Source organism: Streptopelia decaocto (assembly GCF_964273445.1).
Source record: "Streptopelia decaocto genome assembly, chromosome: 1".
NCBI lineage: Eukaryota > Metazoa > Chordata > Aves > Columbiformes > Columbidae > Streptopelia > Streptopelia decaocto.
The window spans coordinates 37,931,255-37,951,105 of record NC_138663.1 but is presented as its reverse complement, the minus strand read 5'-3'; the positions used below and the strand labels follow the sequence as shown (position 1 = coordinate 37,951,105).

The following is a 19,851-nucleotide window of genomic DNA, read 5'->3' as shown; positions in this document are numbered from 1 at the left end:
AGGGTGCCCTCCCAGCTTCTTCTAACTAGAAGACATACACCTGTATTGGCACTTGCACAGTCACATTTCTCCCTATTTTATTAATTCCATCCTCAAGTAAATCAAGATGTTCTTGCTTCAATTTGCCTTTGTTTGAACCAAGGCTTCATTTTATTCTTTCCCCTCCTTGTCTTTGATGGTTGATTTTTTCATGATTTGTTCTAAAGCCTTGCACACCACTCTTGTCAGATAACATGTCTTTTTCTGCCTTGCTTGTTATTTCTCCCTTTCTTAATGACAGCTATTGTATTTGCTCTTCTCCAATCTGAAAGTGCTTCCACTCATTTGATAGGTTGTTTGAAATGTCTTCCTACTGCTACTGCATTTTTTATGTGCCCATTTTTTGGTTTATTTCCTTGATTGGAGAACCTTTGACTTTACGTTCTTGTTTCTGCTTTTGCTTTAGTAGAGATTGTTTTCCTTCCTGTCTCTATCAGTCATCTTGACTTTGCTTCTGTGTTCTGCGTCAGCAACTCTCAAGATGATCTTGCTCACCTAATACATTCATCAATGCTTCTTAATGTCCACATCCATACTAAAAATTGAGATGGATTGTCTGTTTAATTTTTGGGCTACAATGTATACAATCATCCAGTTCAGTCTTAATCTGTAGTAACCTCAGTTCTTTTCTTTTGCTCCTCTTGTTTAAATGATGATGACATGATTTGCTGTTTTTTTACTTCCATTTTTTATGTGTATGGATTTGGTGTGAATTTGGGAAATTCTTTCACACCCCTTTTTGACATCCAAGTTACAATTATCACCGCTTGATCAGTCCTTCTTTCTGTCCCTCGTGGTCCTGCTATGTTCCTGTTATTCTTCAGGAGGTCATTGAGTTGGCTGCTCTCATCAGAGTAGTATCACAGAAAAGCCCAGGTTAAAAGGGAGACCTGGAGATAGATACCTGGTCCAACCTTCTGCTGTAAGTGGGGTCTTGGGTTAAGTTACATAGGCGTCTGTCAAATACAGTGTTGAATATTTGAAGATAGGTTCCATTACTTCTTTGGGCACCCTACTCTGATGTTTAATTTTTCTCATGCTGAAGATCCCCCTTAAGCATACATGAGCCTATTGCACCTTGTCCTTTCACATTGCATGTGTGTGAAAAGAGTACCTTCATCTTTTCTGTAGCTACCTTTGGGCAGTGGAAGACTGTGGTTAGACACTCCTGAAACTTCTGGCCTTGTGCCTGGACAAGCAAAATTCCTTCAGTTTTTCTTCATTAGCAGAGGTCTCCATCACTCTAATCAGATGGAGGCCATCAGATGAACCTTCTTCCATTTTACAGTGTCTCTCGAGCTGGGGGGACCAAAGCTGGGTGCGCTACACTGGGTGTGACCTAACAAATGCTGAGCTGAGTGGCAGAGAGAACATCCAAGGACCTGCTGGCTGTAGTTTTGCTGATGCAGCCCAGGACACCGTTTGCCTTTAGTGCTGCAAAGGTGCATTCCATTTATGTTCAGCTGTCCACTGACACTTCTATGTTCTCTTCAGCAGACCTATAGTCCTGTTTCTCATATTTTTCTTCTTTACTTTTGAGGCAAATACCGAAGAATTTTACACGTTTGACTTGCAGGAACTCCAGTCTTGCTTCATGTATACCTTTACCTTCAGATTCAGTGATTAGTTCCTCCAACTTCTCAAAATGTTTCTTTTTGAAATGATAGTATAATTGTTTAACTGAAAAGTTACGATTCATTTAACATCCAGTCTCATTCAGAAAATTAACATCTACTGTAAAGATACATTTCCCAATAGTACTTACCTTCTCGGTCTTACTGCTTCTTACTGTATTTTATCTTTATCCAAGCAGGGGTTTGGATAGTGGACACCTTATGTGACTCCAGCGGAATGTGTTTTACTGTGATATTTTACCCATTCCATTTTGTTTTCTCCAAGATATTTCTTCAGACATTTTGACTATTGGTTCCTACTGTGACAAACAAAATTTCTTCTTCACCCCTGCTTTAACTTCTGCTTTTCCTAATTTCTTTTGTCTGTGCTCTAGGCATGTCTGCTACTTCACTATTTCTTTTTGATTATTTCTGTGGGATTTCTGGAATTACTCAAAGACCTACAGAATTCCTAAGCCTGTGAATATCAAGAAAGTTTAACTTTATGATTTGAGGTGACTAGAAAAAATATGTGAATTCACCCCATCTCCAGCTAATCAACACTTCACTATTGCTGACTCCTTGACATACAGTTCCTTCAAAGACTTCCTTGGAAGTAGAAGAGGAACTGATGCATCCCACCACAACCTCTTTTGAGTGTAATTCTAGATGTAAAGCCAGAAATTATAGAGTTTTTAATAGGTTGCCATGTATGCCCAGATATGAGAAGATTCATGACTACTTTTAATCGCTTCTTCCACAAACATTTATTTCTGTACACCTATCTGTCTACTTGTGCCTGATTATTCTCACTTAGGTTCTAGTACAAGCAACATTTTAATTTCCTGCTTCCCCTTGCTTAGACCAATTACGGTGCTTAAACATTTCAAATAAGATATCAGAAATAGTTGCAAGACACCTTATGTCTTCATTAGTAAAAGGAGAAATGCTATAGGAGCAGATCTATAAGTTAAAATAACTGACATTGAGGACCCAACTTCTACACTGCATTTTCGGTGTATTTATTTTGAATGACCTCTGGTTTGGTCCCATGGCCCAAACTCCTGTTAACAATTGGAGAACATCAAGTGAGTTTCTGAAAACATTTCCCAATTCTACTATATCTGAAATGAATCCAATTTCTGCAGGCTTCAAGAGTGCTCCCAAATGCAACCCAAAGTACAGTGAGTGGAGATGATCAGGAGACTAATTTTAAATTCCCATATGTAGAACAAATGACACACTAATGTAGAAGATTTCCCAGTTCACCTTATATGGGAGGGGAAAAAAAATATTAGCTAATCTAAAATCTCTTTGGGTTCTTTTTTAGCAACTATTAAACCAGAATTGCTGATTTTCCAAAAGAAAAATCTCTTATGGAAAGAGGAAATGATAGAAAACAGAGTTGGTGTGCCTGAACTCTGAGCCCTTCCCAGCTGAAATTCAACCTGTGTATCTGCTTTTGCAAAGCTTCGAAAGAACAGCTGTACTTTGCCTGTGTACATGAAGGCAGAGATAGTACATCACAGCTAAAGCCTGGTCTATCATAACTCCTCTGCTGCTGCTATCCATCCACACTTGCTTGATTAAAATGAAACAACCCTAGCTATGGTAGCACATACTACAGTTTGTCTTTCAATTTTTCTGCACAGGTACACACAGAATAGGCTGATGTGACAAACCAGAGGTACTGAAAAAGGATAAAGAGTCTAGAGCCTTGTACTCATTAATAAAAACAGTAAGTTTTGTTTAAGTGGCTCTTTTTAAAGTAAGGGTCCTTTCATAACACTTTCTCATAGGTTTTGGAAGATTTTCACAATGGACATACAGACTTTCCTAGATATTAACTAACTCTTGGGTGACTGATGGAATTAATACACTTTCACAACAATCAAATAGCTGTATTAGGAAAGCTAATGCCCTCCTTATGATAATTAACTCATATAGACACTTTTAAATATCAAACATGGTTGATGATTAGTGGAAAAATCTTGCAGTTTCTTAACTGTCAATTTTAATGAAAGCAGCAGGGCCAAAATTAGTTGTGAGACTTTTGACTTTCTCAAATTTGGATCAATTTGCTGATTTTGTTGAAAAGTTACTGAGGAGGAAGCAACTGACAAACTAGAGAAACTGCGTAAGTTTCGTTTCCTTAGGAAAAAAGATTAGCAACACAATCTACCCTGGTACTTTCATTTTAGTTGCTTTAAAGTACACTACTTGAGATTGTATTTTGTTCTTCTCCAAGATTTCTTTTTTTATTATCTTTTTAGAAACTTGCTTTATTTTAGTTTGGGGACAGAGACTGGTTAGCCTCTTCAGAAAAGCAACAGAAACTTAGTTCTCTCATTCCTTGGTCTTTTAAGTATTTATTACTAGCTAATTAAATCTTTGCATCACCCAAAGCTGACTAGATGGTGTCCATTTAGAGCACTTCATAGTGCTGGTCCAGTCCTTTGAAAGAAGAAGTTATGTGACTTTAAAATAAAGTGCATCTACACTCAAGCCACAGTAGCTCTTCTATAGGCAGCCTTATTTCCTGTGAAGGTGAAGAGGAAATGTACTTAGGGTGTGAAGCATTTCTTCTTTACTTAGCTACTTAACTACTTATCTTGCATATTTCTCCTTTCACTTTAAATCCTGAATCTAACTGGAAAGTCTTTGCAAGCAAATTGCTTTCAAGAAGTCCAGTTCTAAGTAAAATGTCATCTGTGGATGGACTGCTTGTGCGCCTGGTTTTGTGGTGTGCTCATAAAACATTCTGGAGGCAGGACAAAAACAGGTAGGACCAAACCTCCATGCTGATTTGCTTTTTTTTCTGTGAGTAAAGATGACCAGATTGCTTAGTCACACAGTTATGAATGGCACTAAAGAGAATGACAGGCAAGGGGAATCCCCGCCAAACCGTCTCCCGGATTGTTTTAGAAGAAAGGCTTGCATCACACACCAGATTTCTGCTAGGAAACCTCCTCTGGATGTTTCTAAACGGTTATAACAAAAAAACCCCACCATTCTGTAGGCTGGTTTGAAATATTTCATGGATATTTTCTTACTGATGCTTGAAATAGATAATTGAGTTAACCTTCAAAATATGCCCACACCTACGCACTTGTGTTTGGATGTACATACGTGATATTTTACTATTATAAATTGTGTAAGGAAAACAATCAGATTTTTCCCCAATACGCTCACATTTCAACTCGGAAAATTCAGTAAGAAATTAAAGCATTACAGGATTGCTTTCACCAGTGTTTTCTTCCAAATTTAAATATGAGTATTAATTTCCAACAATAAATGTATCTGTATGACAAAGGTACTCAGACTGTGAAAAGAAACGCAATCGTACAATTAAAACTTGAATGACGCTTAAATTCCTTGCTAAAAGCTAGACCAAAAAGCTCCAACAGAAATAAAAGCCCATGGCACAGAATATCAACCTAAGGAAATGGAATGAATCATAAAACCTAATATACAGAGGAAATTCGGTAAATAGGAAGGAATGAAGATGAGTGGGGCTGGCTCACTGACAGGTTTGAAGTTTGAAAAGTACCATTTGGATATAGTATTGAGAATGTACGGAAAATATTATGTTGATTGGAGAGCGATGATTTCCAATGTTAGTAATCTGCAACAAATTTTCAGCAGAGTCCCTGCTGTTTCAGGAGGTTGCAGGCTGGCCTGTGACAAGGTCAACAGAGACCCCTGTGTAGGTTCACCTAGAACATACTGAAACAGACAGCTGATCCAAGACTAGCATCCTTTGATCTTATCTCTTTGGAAATAACACAGGCCTTTTGAAAAGGCACTGTGAGGTAGTATCGCAGATGCCTGGATGCAAAGGTTCAGATGTTTTTTGGCTTCTTTGAATGGGATCTGATCCTATGAAAATGAAACTGAATAGCAGACTGTGAAAATACCAGAGGTCTCTCTGTATGGAGAGTTAATTAATGTATAGAGGAAAATATGCTATCTCATTTGCTGGGAACTGGGGAAAGACACTGTGAGCAAAACATGCCATGTTTTTTTCTATCAACGTACAGCAAAGGTAGACATATGCATATATGTTCACAGGAGACAGCAGAAAGTCAGAACCACAGAACATGGTCAGGTCAAATTACAATGGAATTGTTTTCTTAATGAATTATTTCTCTTAAAGTAAATAAAAATGTTACCTTAAAACTAATGGAAATTTTTGTAGAAATGGTTATGAAATACTAGTATGTCGGCCTTATGAGGAGAAGGGTTATTAGGGAAGAATTAGAAAACCTTGGAAGATCACTTTTGGGAGAACAATGTTAATAAAATAGATCTGAGAACAATGTTAATAAAATAGATCTTTATTTTGTAGAAGACTTGACACCCACCAACGCATGAAGTGCCTTACCTGAAGTCAGTGTGTTGTACTGATACCCTTGGACTGATAACATTGCCTGGTTAACATTAAAAATAAATAGTTTTGTTTGTTTGTTTGTTTGTTTGTTTTTTGGTTGGTTGGTGTTTTGTTTTTTTTTTTTTTTTGGTGCCGTTAGTGCCTATAAAGCTTGGGTGGAAGTATTTCAAAAGTCTCTAGGAAGAACCTTGAAACAATTACGTTTACATTGTGATTTTTTTCTCTTTGCATTATGCTTTTAGAAGTTCTTGTTTTCAATCTTTTCCCTTCAACCTTGATGATTAAAAAGTGATTAGAAAAAAAAAATCCCAACCCCAAAACACTAAAATAAACCTTGAGACTCAGGAAATCACGTAAGACAAGAAGCTGGGGCTTCAAAAAGGAAAATAGTATTGTAAGATTCATGATACAATGCTCAGAACTGTCAGTTCCTCCAAACGATATTATGGTGCTGAAAAAAGAAAATTTTCAAGAGTAAGTGTTTTATTCTTCTTGCAAGAATGAAGAAGAACTGGTGAAAATGAAAGGTTTTATGTGGAAAAACCCATAGATACTCTGTGGTTGTAGCACAGGAGTTATTTTATACAACGCCAGCCATACTTTGGGCTCCTGCTGTGCCAACACTTGTGCTGCTTTTCCATTGATTTGGACTTAAACTAAAATTGAATAAAATTTGGAATCTTCTCCTATTTTATGGGTAATAGACTTTGATCCAGAGTTGGATATGTGAAAAGAATCCAAACTGTAGATGCATAGAGTGAAAATGCACACCATGTTTTTCCATTACTGTCTTCTACAATGCTATCATTTCTTTCCATACTTCCTTACAAGAAAAATAGCATTTTAGGATTATATCTTCCCTTCTCATGGTCATCTCCCACCGGTAACTCAGAGTTTCTTAATCATTCGTACACACAGACTGTGGTTTTTGGAGAGCTGGAAAACCAGTTCATACCAACCTGAAAGACAGCACAAGAAACAAGGAGGACCCTTTGGTCTCCACCACATATTGCTGTTCATGAACAATCAGCTATGAGAAAATGTATGTTACAGGTCCCTCTATCAAGCCTCAGAATTCCTTACACATCAGTTCAACAGTCTTTCAAGGAAAGAGAAGGGAGAGAGCATTCTCCTCATTTTTATGAACAGGGACATGAACTGCTGCTAATGGGGACAGATGTTCTGAGAAAAGAGATTTGCTACCATCTCCAAACGCTCCAGAAAATTATTTTAATGTGAGTCATGAATATTCACATTATTCTTTTACTGGCCTGTCTAGACAAAATAGAGCTGATAACCATACCAAAAAGTCCTTGATAGCGTGTGAGAAAGGCTAGCCCAGAACATCTGCTCACAGCTATTCTTTTCTTCCTGGGCAAGGCAAAATCTTACAGGATGGATGAGTGCTCAGACCATGATGGGGCAGTTATTTTCTCTTATTAATTCAGAAAGTAATCATTAGTGTTTTATGGGGAAAGGTTTTCCCAGTCTATACATTTTTTTTTGCCACCCCGCATGGGGTTACCAAATAGAAATTCTGAATGGAAATATGCAACAGATGTCTTGTGTCAGTCAAGCTTACCATGATTTTAAAGATTTTGAACTTAATCACTCAGTGCTGTACCCATCAGCTCATTATCTGTCTGGACATCTGTTTCTCTAGATGTCTAACACTACCAGGTGTTATTTTTGTCTTTCTTCCCTTTCTTTGGAAGACTCAGCAACTAATGTGTGTGAGGAAATTTGAGAGTGGAAAGAGGAATCTATAATATACATTTTCTCATTGCTGATTGCATGCGAACAGACAGAAGTATGTAATGAAGGCCAAAGGATCTTGGTTGTGTCATATTTCAGAAGTTACAAACTGGTTTTCTAGTTCTCTCAAACAACAGCTTTTGCAAAAAGTGCTTGGAATGGGCAGGATAGAGTATTTTGTTTAGAAAAATGTCAAAAGAGTTCATTTTGATAACTTCAGAACGTCCCCCACCCCCCCAAAAAATTCTTATAAAACAAAGTAGCTGTTTTGTGCCGACATTATCCCTAATGATCATTGGAAAAATCCTCTCAATCATAGAGATCTTGTGGTCACAAGAAATAGACAGCTACATCCAGCATTTATGAAAGATACCAATACCTGTAGGAGAGTGTTTTCTGTTTGTTTGGTTGGTTAGGGATTTTTAAAACATTTGTTGTTGTTGTTGTTTGTTTATTTGTAAGGAAATATGTTAGTCTTACAGTGTGCTCCTAAGGGTCAGTTGCAAAGTCATGAAGCCTGATTATCAAGACATCTACTTTGCAGATAATCGTTACATGAATAACAATATTTAGTAATTACATAGCACTGGTACAATGCCTATGCAAACTTTATCCACTTAAATCCCTTCACCCCTGCCCCCCAGCACTGCAAAGGAGGAATTGAAGAAATTATTTCTGCTGCTTTGCATGAAAGGGAGGCTAAGAGGTGAAGTGTGATTTAAGGTCAGAATGACAACTCAGAGAGGATTCTCCAACCCTGAGCTGCTTTCCTGGGGCAGTGGTGACAGAGGAAGCCACTCAGTTTTAGAGAAACGAAAGTCTGACAGAGGTCTGCCGGGCTGGTAAGGGCAGTTCCTCACTAAGCACTCACCCAGCACACTGAGGAGTACACATAAAACAAAAAATGAAAGGGAAAAATCTTTAGTCACTGGTCAGAGTGAAATGTGACATGACTCTGCAAGGGCATCATTGGGTAACTGATGTAAGGTGTTGTATGAACAGATGGGTGTGAAACCTCTGCTTTACATGAAGAGTCAGATCACTTCCAGGCAGCAAAATGAAAAAATGCCTTGGTTTCATTTCCTACTGTGTTTGGAACAGATGACAGTCCAGCTGTGACTATGGAACCACACAGAAGGACGACTCCAATTCTGTGCACCACAAGACTTTTCAACATTGTTCTGCCACCTCTTTCAGTTAGATTAGAAATAGTGCTCAGGCAAAGAGCTGGTGTTAATGCTGAGTGTTTAGTCCCCCCAGCATGTATTCAATGGATATCTACTAAGGAACACAAATAAAAAATTGGATGCTCTTAGGCCCTTGTCTCTGTCTAGTAAAGAGCAGATATTTGCTGGATATCCCTTATGTTTGTAACCATGTTGATGCTCAGGAAAGTCAGTGCAGAGGAGCCAACTGAACCTTAGGCTTCCTCACAACCTGACAGTTCACTGTTCTTGGGCAACAAGACATAGACTGGACAATGGTGATCTGTTTCATCACTTTGGGACAGAATGTGAAGTAGAACAGGACTGGGAGATGCACAGGACACCTGGGACTCAAGGATTCTCACATTTTGACCACCTGCTGTAGGCTGTTGCCCAGTTTCAAAATGATTTGGAGAGAGGTGATAGTCTGTGCCAATATAAGAGAACATTATCAGACAAGCATGTCAAGGTTAACATGGTACCATTCATTCAAATGTAAAGGATTTGGAAAAGGGATTCTATGTTTCAGTATTAGAATACATTTCTGTCCAACTGATGATCTACCTCAGAACATTCAACCCTTTGTTTGAGAATTCAAATGCGGAGATGAGTAGAAGGCCTGAATCTAGCCTCCATGGGCAGGAGAAAGTACCTGGAAGTCAGATCTGCACTCAGAAGACAGCATCACAGAGCCAAACATCATGGCTTTCTTCTTTGCTATTTGCTTAATTTCTTGCCTTGTTTTACCCTACAATACTTGCAATGCCTCTGAGTAGACAAAGGACTAAAATGGGACTGGGGGACCCTGTTTATATTCCTAGGTTTGCCTTTCCTAGATGCTGAACGATCCCATTGCTCTGTGCTTATGTTCTCTTATCTGCAAAAATGGTTGCTTGACAGTGGCCTCCTCTGAAAGGTGAGGAGATCTAGTGGTAAAATTAGCCATATAAACCTCCAAAACTTTAACCAGTTTATCTATAAAAGGTGGGCTGTAAAAATTCTTTCTTTCTGATATTTCATCCTCCTGTTATTATTAAAAGTTTAGTAGTAATGGTAGACCAAAGGAAGGTCACCTGAAAGGCATAGCCTGCAGTGGATGAGACGCAGCCTAACCCAGCACAGTCACTCTGGATGAACAGTTCTCTGCAGAGGAGGACAGTGCTACTGACATAATCTTTCAGCTCCTGGAATTACATCTTCTCCCTGGCTGGATAATTACAGCAATTAGTTGTGTTCAGCTTTGTTGTGATTTGTCCTCAACAGGTTAAGACAACTGAGCTAGTAAAGGATCTCTCCTGAACTCCTTACTTGCAGGCCTTTTTTGCACACTCACTAGTAATTCAACAGAAGAACACTGCTCAAATTAGAACATACAATGGCAAAAATTGGGCTTCATGTCCGAATCCCAATTCCAGTTGTATGTTTTTGACAGCATTAAGAACGCCATATCTAACAAGAATCATTTTCCTTCTGTCACCTGACCTCTCCCTTCAAACAGTTTGCCAAAGAATTGCTCCATAAGATTGTGGTGAGTTGATGTGCCTCAGCATGTGTCTCCCACCTTGTAAAATATGCTTGGTTTTCCTGTATGTATAAAACTACATTTGGCTGTGCCACAACATGTCATTTGACTATGCTTGTCTTGCAAAGCAATGCAGATGTTTCAACATTACCTAAAGGCTTGTTTAGTGTACTGACATTTGTGAGTCGGCTTTGAATTGTGAGTCTACTTGGAATCTTGGTGAAACCACCATTTTTTCACCGTCACTGGAGGTATTTAAAAGCTGTGTACATGTGGCACTAAGTTTTAGCAGTGGACTTTGTAGTATTAGGTTGGACTCAATGATCTTAAGGGTCTTTTCCAACATAAATGAGTCTATGATTCTATTATCCTAATTTCTATCATAGAATCATAGGATCATAGAATCAGAATGATTTGGGTTGGAAGAGATCTTTGAAGACCATCCAGTCCAATGCCTTTGCCATGGGTAAGCATGATAACTTTGCATTTTTGTACAGTGCTTTGAAACATCCTTGAATAGCATTATCACCTCACCTCCATGTCAACACTTTCAGCAACCAGGTTATTGCTCAATCAGTTTTATTTTCCTAAACAAAAATGAAGATGGGCATTGCATAGTGCTACTACCCCAAGCAGATTACTGCCCTAATTTCTATGCAGTACCACACTCATTGTGAGATGTTTGCCATCTGTCTATGCTACTCTTCCCAGGGAGTTTTAGCATGCACCTTTTGGGCCTGGGATTTCTGGTGAAATTTGGTTCTTGCGTCTGCAAAATGGCAATTCCCTGTTTGCAATGGTAGTACTAGGCTAGATCTGTTCCACAGATGGAGGTCCTCATTCAAGCTGCATATGAAAATATCTGGTGGTGGTTTAAGTGGTCATTTGCTGAGATATAAGGTGCTGCTGGGGAAGGAGACAATTTCTTGCAAGGAACACCCAAGGAGCCATCTGGTGCTGTGCTGAAGAGCTAATATAATACCGTTTGGTGACCAGTTTCATTCTCATCGGTTTCTGATGAGCTATGGACATCCTCCATTGCAGCCTGTGTGAACTGAGCCCACAAGTGCCCTTTTCCTGATTCTCTCTCTTTTCTTTTTCCTTCTGGGCTCCTTATTTCCTTCCCTTGTAGGCACCTGCCTACCCTACCTTCATATACTACAGCCTAAAATTATTCTGATTTTTTTCATAAGACTCTTCACAGTAAGGTCTTTTGCCATGGTATCCACCAAAGCAGAGTTCAGTTCCTATAAAAAAAAACCCTTTTCCCCAGCTATCCTCAATACTGTTGTTTCAGAGGTCTGTATGCATTTGGAGAAGTGTCCATCTTCTTCAACTGGGCTTTTTTTCATTCGTGTATTTCTGTTTTCATATTCTACACACATAAGTTCAAATGAATGGGCTGGTGGGGAACTTCAATTATTGCCAAGGAGAAATGAATGTCTTGAGTACTAAATACTCTGCTCTTGAAGATATTAGACAACCATAGAGGAATTTAATATGGTGCATCATTGCATCCATGCTGGAACCTCATTTTCCATAAGTCTGTTTTGAATCTGGAGGGAAAGAATGAGATAGTGGCAGAAATACACTTTAGACCATGGAAAGAATGCAAATAGTGTTTCAGAAAAGGACAGCAGTAGGGAGAATGTTTAAATCTCTAAGTGACTCTGAAGAATGCCGTAGCAATCTCAGTGGTTACTTTAAAAGAATACCAGAAATGAGTTGGTTGTTATACTGACCCTTTAACCACACGATATGATTTTTTTTTTTCAGATAGAGTGTAAGAATACACTTGAGCCACAATGCATACTCCTCAATCAGTATCATAATTTCCCCCTTTCCCCAACCACGTGTAAAAGAAACTTCAGAATCTGCCACGTAAATGTTACCCATTGACGAACCACTGAAAATTTTTCCAGGACCATGCTTTAAGAAAGATGCTTTCGAGGGATTCCCTTGATTAGCTGAAAATGAAGGGTTCTTATCTGACACTATCTTGACTAAATATACACAGCCTATGATGACGAAATGAAAAATTTCAAGACCAGGTATAAATACCACTGACAAGCAGATGAAGTTCATTCGTCTACTTTCTTCTAATAGAAGACTTGACTATTAGAAGTTGAAGCTCACTGCTCTTAGAACTGACAACTCCCAGAACTTATCTGAGCATTTTAACTGAGCCATCACCAAGAAAATGACTTGCCAGACCTACAGCTTGTTTGTTCTGTCTGTCGTCATGATTTGTTTTGGACGCTTTGGAAACAGCTTAATTCTTGCTCACCTTGAAAATGATATAGACCAACTAAAATCTGACTTTGTAAGTATGATCTTCTACTGCATTTCTCTTCTCCTGCTTGTGTTTTAGGTATAGTCCAAGCCTAAGCACTGCTTGACATACTCAATGTGTACCAATAGAGGGTAACCATGGAACAATATTTTTTGTTATATCTTTTTTTTTAAAACACTAATATGGACAATTTATTTGTTTTGCTAACCTCTTTCACTAACATGATTCAATTTTTCAATAGTCATATTTAATGCAGTAGTTTGCATTTATTTCAGGAGCACTCTTCCTTTCAGAAGAGCTTCTTCTAGCTTCATTCAGCCTTTGATTACATGGAATGTTTTATAACAAGAAATCTTAATGCAATTTTTGATGAATTAATGTATTTTGATTCAATTCTATTCAGATGCAATTTACTGACACTTTTTTTAGTTTTAGGTTAGTAACTTTAATGGGAGATGTAGTGTTAATTAGCAATATGAGCAAAACAGAGAAGAACTTTTGCTTTAGCAAATGCATCTGGTTCTTATTAGAAGTAGCAGTAGTGTGTTGTTGAAAGATGGTTCCTACTGCTCATTCTTTCGCAGCCTCCAGTCACTTTGCTTCTATATCTGTGACTGTGATCCAGCATGGGAATGTTATCCAGAATGGTGTTACTTCTTTTCAGACAGAATTCTGACAACTTGAAAAGTGTAAAGTGAATTTGCCTATCTTCATCTAGGAGGCATTAAAGTTCACAGTTAACATCAGCTGGGATTAGTCATAGAGATAACAGATCTACAATAGAGTAACTTCTAATTAGCAGCTTTATCTCACTATATATATATATTTTTTTTTCCTTAAATATATGAAAGCACCTGCAAGAGTCTGTTTCCAGTCTGATTTTGTCAGAATTCTGTGCATATGAAAGTCAAAATTTAGTAGTCAAAGAATCAGCCTGAAGTATCACACAAGGAAGCTCAGTGTGATACTTCATTGTTTGCAGATTGTTAGGAAACTGGCTGTAAAATTGGCATTATATCTTAAATTTGTCATTAGCATAGATCTGAGAGATTCTCACTAGAATATATATGACTCTGTTGAAGAGATCCTGAGCCGTGGTGAACTGCTTGCCCAGACATTAAAACTCTGGTCCACAGCAGGTGCTCCCCATCTATCAGAACAACAGCAAAACAAGGTTTGGCAATGGGCTCAGCACGGGCAACCAATCAGCCTACAAGGTTTCTGTCAGCCTGAAAGTTTTCCCTTTACACTCACTGTATTTAAATTACTGAGTAGACAAAAAAGGAAATAGTGACTGTTGTACACAAAAAGAAAGAAAAAAAAAAAAAAAAAAGACACACAGAAGAGGAAATGATTCAGTTTACTTTTCCTTGGTGGGAGAATTATATTGCTGTTTTTTTCCTAGAGTCTGCCACAATGTGTGGCTAACATCTGATGGTTAAACTCCATCCCTGTTTGCTTCTCAGTAGCTCACTAACCTTGTATATCCCCACACATGACTGTGGGCTACGGGGCTATTCGCCAGTTATACAAACTGTAGTTTTATGGTAAAAAGTTAATTAGTTGTTGTTCCACATGAAATTTTACCAAGAATGGATAAATTTGAGGCCATAGAGTATGTACTGGTGGAATTTGACTTACCAGAAAACATGCCAAGATCAGTTCTGACAGTTTTCTAACCAGTTGCTATGCTTATGAAGTTTAATTTTCAGCTGTCAGATTCAGATTCAAAACTTGCAAGGAGCATTTGGTAAAATATATGGTGCTTGTCTCTATTAAGATGAGTTACAGCAGGAGAAGACATTGAAAAACAGACTAATGCCATTTCTGGTACTAGGCAGTCATCTAGTGAGATTTGGTGTTTAGAGAAGTGAAAGCATTGTAATAGTTAGAGGCTAGTGGTGCAAAATCTTATCTCTCTGGTTTTTACTCCTCATTTGAATAAAGAATGCAAATTTGCCCTGTGATAAGTGTTGTTTGTATAACAAATATGTTTGTTCTTTGTTGCAGAACTCAAGTAATTCAGACGTAGCTGATGGTGGACCTATTTTTACAGGCAAACTGACAGACTGGACAGAGGTGAGTCAGAACCAGATATGACAAAGCATCTCGGATGCTTTGAAAGGCACTTTTTGTACAAAGCATCTCCCAGGTCCAGTGTAACCAGCCAGGGTAGAACAAACATCAGCAGAGGCCACTTCAGTAGCTTGGAAATTACAAAACAATGCCCGTAAAAATGCTCCCCATAAGGAGCAAGGTACTTTATACCACACCACGAACCAATCCTGAGGTACAGCCAAGCCCAGGAGATGAGTTGCAGCATCTTCTTTATCAAACAAGTTTCAAGCGGCAGTGAGAACCCCTGTGTGCTGCTTTTTAGCTTTCCTGCTGATGGGCACTCACAGACCTTTTTTTCTGACTGTATTTTTCAACAGAGAAATGAAAAGAGGATCATCCTGAGCCAGATTGTTTCCATGTACTTGGAAATGCTTGAAAAATCTGACAAGTCAAAGACGCACGTCAGACACATATCTGAGGAACTTTATACTCTGAAAAACAGCCTTCCTGATGGCTTAAAGAAGCTGCAAGACCTCAAGGATCTGGCAAAGCTTCAGGTAAGGCTTTTCGTCTGCCTCCAAGGCTCATGACACTGAATTTTCCAGTTGAGATTTGAGTGTGAGTAAAGCCATTTGGTAACCCCCGTGTGGCTCAGTTCATATTGGAAAACCTAATGTTTCCAGCTGCAGGGCTTGCTGTGGGTCTGCAGTGTGGGATGTCAGTGCGGAGGCTGCCCTCCCCAATTCTTATCAGTCTGGCACAAAGGTGCTAGCAGTGCTGTCACATCGCCTGCCCACCAGATCTGCCACTGATATGGCCTTTTATGGTTTAAAAATTAAATTGGAAAGTTGTGCCTGGCTACATTTTGCCTGAATGGGTTTTGGAGACACTTGGCTTATCTAGCAGGTGCAAATGGCATGAACCACCAACCTCTGCAGAGGTCTGCAGCTCAACCCTGGTGGAGTTAGCAGCTTGTGGGTAACTCCTATATCATTGTGATACCTACAGAGTAGCTCCATTTCACAGAATGTGACAGGTCTGTGGCATGTTACACAGTAGCACAGAAAATTGAACATAAAAATCTGTGACAAAATGACTCTTTGTTTGTAACTGGAAATGGCAGAAGTCCATTTGGTTTACCCTGGTAGCCGTGTAGCCAGAAGGGTGTGATCAGTGAATAATCATAGCTCTTGGCATGACCTTCATTCTCTTTATTTTTCACTTATAACAGATGAATGACTTGAAAACTCAACGCAAAGCTGTGCATGAGCTGTTCAGTGTCTTACAAAAACTGGTGGATACTCCAGCTTCTCTCAAAAGGAAAAGGAGCCAGTTTCAGAGGAGGTGCAAATGCTAATAACGTCATATGACCTTTTGTACTGAGTTGTTGTGTGAATTTTGTTTTGATGCACATTTTTAATGTCAGTCTTTTTATTGAGGTTTTACACATTTATTTATTAATATGTAAGTATTTTAAATAATTATTTATAAAGAAACACCAGTCAAAGTATTTATACTCCTACTAATATATAAGACATGACTTTGTTTTAAAATCATGTCTGTTAAATGTTTGTTGACCAGAAAATACAGAATGAGGAAATGTTTACCCTGTTTCCATATGGAAATCTTGAAACGACATGATACAGTACCCAGCTTTCTGTCTGGTGCTGTCTTGAGAGAGGGATGTTTTAAGATTAGTCTCATCATTCATCTATTTGGCATGGAGATGCAAGTACCAATATGGGGAAGTTTCTGTACTCAGGAAAACATTTCTGTATCTGCTTACTTCTAAGCATATCTAAATCCAAATCAATCAAATAGGCATGCTTAAAGCTAAGCAAATGCTGAAGCACTTTTCTGAACTAGGAAATTGGTGATTAATTGCTGGTAATTATTGTTATGCACTGAAGTTACCAGGAGGCCAGGCTACTTAGGAGCTCCAGGAAATGTGACTGAGTTTATTGCACTGACTTAGCTTCAACTCTCTGATACTGAGAAGTTCTGTATTTTTTTGTACTGAATCATTTAAATGTGTCTGAAGTAATGTTATTTATTTGGAGGTGGTAGTATTGATATTTGTATTTCAAGGACTACATTTTTTGTACCAGAATATTATTTAAAACTTCACATTTCTCAATGGAAACTTTTTGAAATTTGAGTATTAAATTAATTAATTAATAAACTGTGTTTGTATATTTGTTCACCAGAATCTCTGTGAAAAGTAGAATGCTAATCTTGCTCTATGTTGTCACAAAAGATGGCCCTGCCCAGATATATAAAAAAATATTTTATTTCCTCTTGTGCATCTGAGACTTGGGAATGGATATAGTTTTTTAAGAGATCTGGCAGAAGGGTCTAAAATTCCCATTTGTTGTTACTTTGATTTAAAATAAAAGACATATTCACATTCCTTGCAAGTCAGAGTTATGCAGCCTAGATCAAGTTCAGCCCATCTGCTGGTCTCTCTGTGAGCAGTATAAGCTGGATGTCTGGACCTGCTTGGGCTTTGCCAGTCTCAGAGGCTTGAGTTTGGGCTTGGGCTTGCACAGGGGACTTTGTGGGGCTTCCAAATTCTCAGGTCCTCAGGGGTTTATCAAGCAAGTTATCTGGGGGCAGACTGGTTGGGCTGACTGGGAATGGGGCAGGTTTTCCTTGAGATTCCTCCCAGCATGGGACCTCCAACTCCCCCTGAACTGCTGAATCGGCAAATTCCAGAAATCGCCAAGCCCAAAGCTTAGTTATAATAAGCCAAACTAGTCTAGTTGTAATTGTTGTAGCCCTTAATACTGCCATGGGCCCAGCTGTCTCCATTGGTGTAAGATACCTTGATTCATATCTTTATTTTACAGTTGTAACAGAGTGATTCAGTAATCCTGGAGACCTGAACAAATTTTGAAGTAATCAGCTCTTTTTGTTTGTACTCATTGCAGACGTGTATGCTGGGTAACAGAGGCAGAGAAGTAGGGGGGGAATGAGTAGCTGGAAGAGGGAGTAGTAGCTGGTACTGCTGGCAAAATGTGTTTGTACACTCTGATTTCAGTAGCTGGGTGGTTTGGGGTTTTTTGTCTGTTTGTGGTTTGTTTTTTGTTTGGGGTAGGTTTTGCTTATTTGAGTTGGGTTTTTTTGTTTGTTTTCATTTCAACATATCCTTATTTTCAACTGGAAATTTTGAAAGCATCCTTAAATCTTTCATGTTAAATCTGACCAGTGGTGCCATAGTTACCTAACCACTCAAAGGAATCCAAAAAACTTGTTTCTTGTATGACTTCTCCCTCCATTTTCCCTACCTGGTGTAAGTCTGTGAGACCAGTTTCTACAAGGTGTTTAAAATAAACTGCTGAACTAGTCATTACTCCCTTTGCTCTGTTAATGTGATAATAATGTGTTAAAGAAAAACGTCATAAAAATCAGCCTCCACAAGACCATATTTTTTCCTCTCAGATGTATACCATACAGATGAGGTGAATCACTCTTAACATGAAAACCCATCGTCTCTTCTCTCATATACATGGGACTTCTGGATGTCCTCTTCTACGTCATTCCTCACTGTATCCAAGGGAGGAAGGCATTGCCAGATAAGCTAAATTTAAGTGTGAAATGAATTTTAATGGCTACTCTAAATGTTCCCAAAGAGAAACACAGCAGAAGCATTGGACGTTTTTACTGAAGGTCAGTGCAGATTTTTCCACCTACGCAACCTGAGTGAATTAATAGATGTACATGCAAAGGAGTGAGAAGATATTATCTACTGTCTAGTAGTTAAAATTAGAAAGCGGAACAATCAGAAGAAAAGACAACAGTGTCTCAGAAAGGTGCTGCGGTTTATGCATCAGTTCTACAGCACATTGATTCTGTCTTTACTCTCTATCTCCACATATTATCAGCACTGATTTTAATCTGCCATTTTATTGCCTTGTCACTCAGTGTTTTGAACTCCTATAACAGTTCTATGCAGTTGAACCCCCTCTCTGGTATTCTGAATAGCTTAATTATTTCACAGCCCACCCCATTTCCCAAAATGCTGATGGCTACATTGAATGGCACAGTCCCCGGGTGAGCCCTCTCATGAATGAAACCACTTAACTGCAAAAAACATTCACTGATTCATATCTCTTATTTAGAATCATAGACTAGTTTGAGTTGGAAAGGACCTAGTCCACCACTCCTGCAATGAGCAGGGACATCTTCAACTAGATCAGGTTGCTCAGAGACCCATCCAGCCTGGCCTTGAATGTCCCCAGGAATGGAGCATTTACCACCTTTCTGGGCAACCTGTGCCAGTGTTTCACCACCCTCATTGTAAAAAAATGTCTTCACAGAATCACAGAATCACAGAATCGACGGGGTTGGAAAAGACCTCAGAGATCATCGAGTCCAACCCTTGGTCCAACTCTAGTCCATTTATTAGATCATGGCACTAAGTGCCATGTCCAATCTGAGTTTAAAAACCTCCAGGGATGGCGAGTCCACCACCTCCCTGGGCAGGCCATTCCAATGCCTGACCACTCTCTCTGTAAAGAATTTCTTTCTAATATCCAGCCTAAATTTCCCCTGGCAGAGTTTAAGCCCATGCCCCCTTGTCCTATTGCTAACTGCCTGGGAGAAGAGACCAATCCCCACCTGGCTATAACTTCCCTTCAGGTAGTTATAGAGAGTGATGAGGTCACCTCTAAGCCTCCTCTTCTCTAGACTAAACAACCCCAGCTCCCTCAGCCTCTCCCCATAGGTCTTATGTTCAAGTCCCTTCACCAGTCGGGTTGCTCTTCTCTGGACCCGCTCCAGCACTTCAATGTCTTTCCTGAACTGAGGGGCCCAGAACTGAACACAATACTCCAGGTGTGGCCTCACCAATGCAGAGTACAGGGGAAGGATCACTTCCCTTGTCCTGCTGACCACGCTATTTTTGATACAGGACAGGATACCATTGGCCTTCTTGGCCACCTGGGCACACTGATGGCTCATGTTGAGCTTCCTGT

At 39.1% G+C, this 19,851-nt stretch overlaps 1 protein-coding gene across 1 annotated transcript; it reads left to right on the top strand.

Moving 5' to 3' along the window:
* Positions 1-12,724: 12,724 nt before the first annotated feature.
* On the top strand, positions 12,725-16,935 carry IFNG (interferon gamma; the record flags this gene model as incomplete). The annotated part of the gene is made up of 4 exons (XM_082071009.1): positions 12,725-12,847; positions 14,828-14,896; positions 15,253-15,432; positions 16,107-16,935. The coding sequence occupies 4 exons, from the start codon at positions 12,725-12,727 to the stop codon at positions 16,230-16,232; spliced, it is 498 nt and encodes a 165-aa protein (XP_081927135.1). The 3' UTR covers positions 16,233-16,935.
* Positions 16,936-19,851: the final 2,916 nt, after the last annotated feature.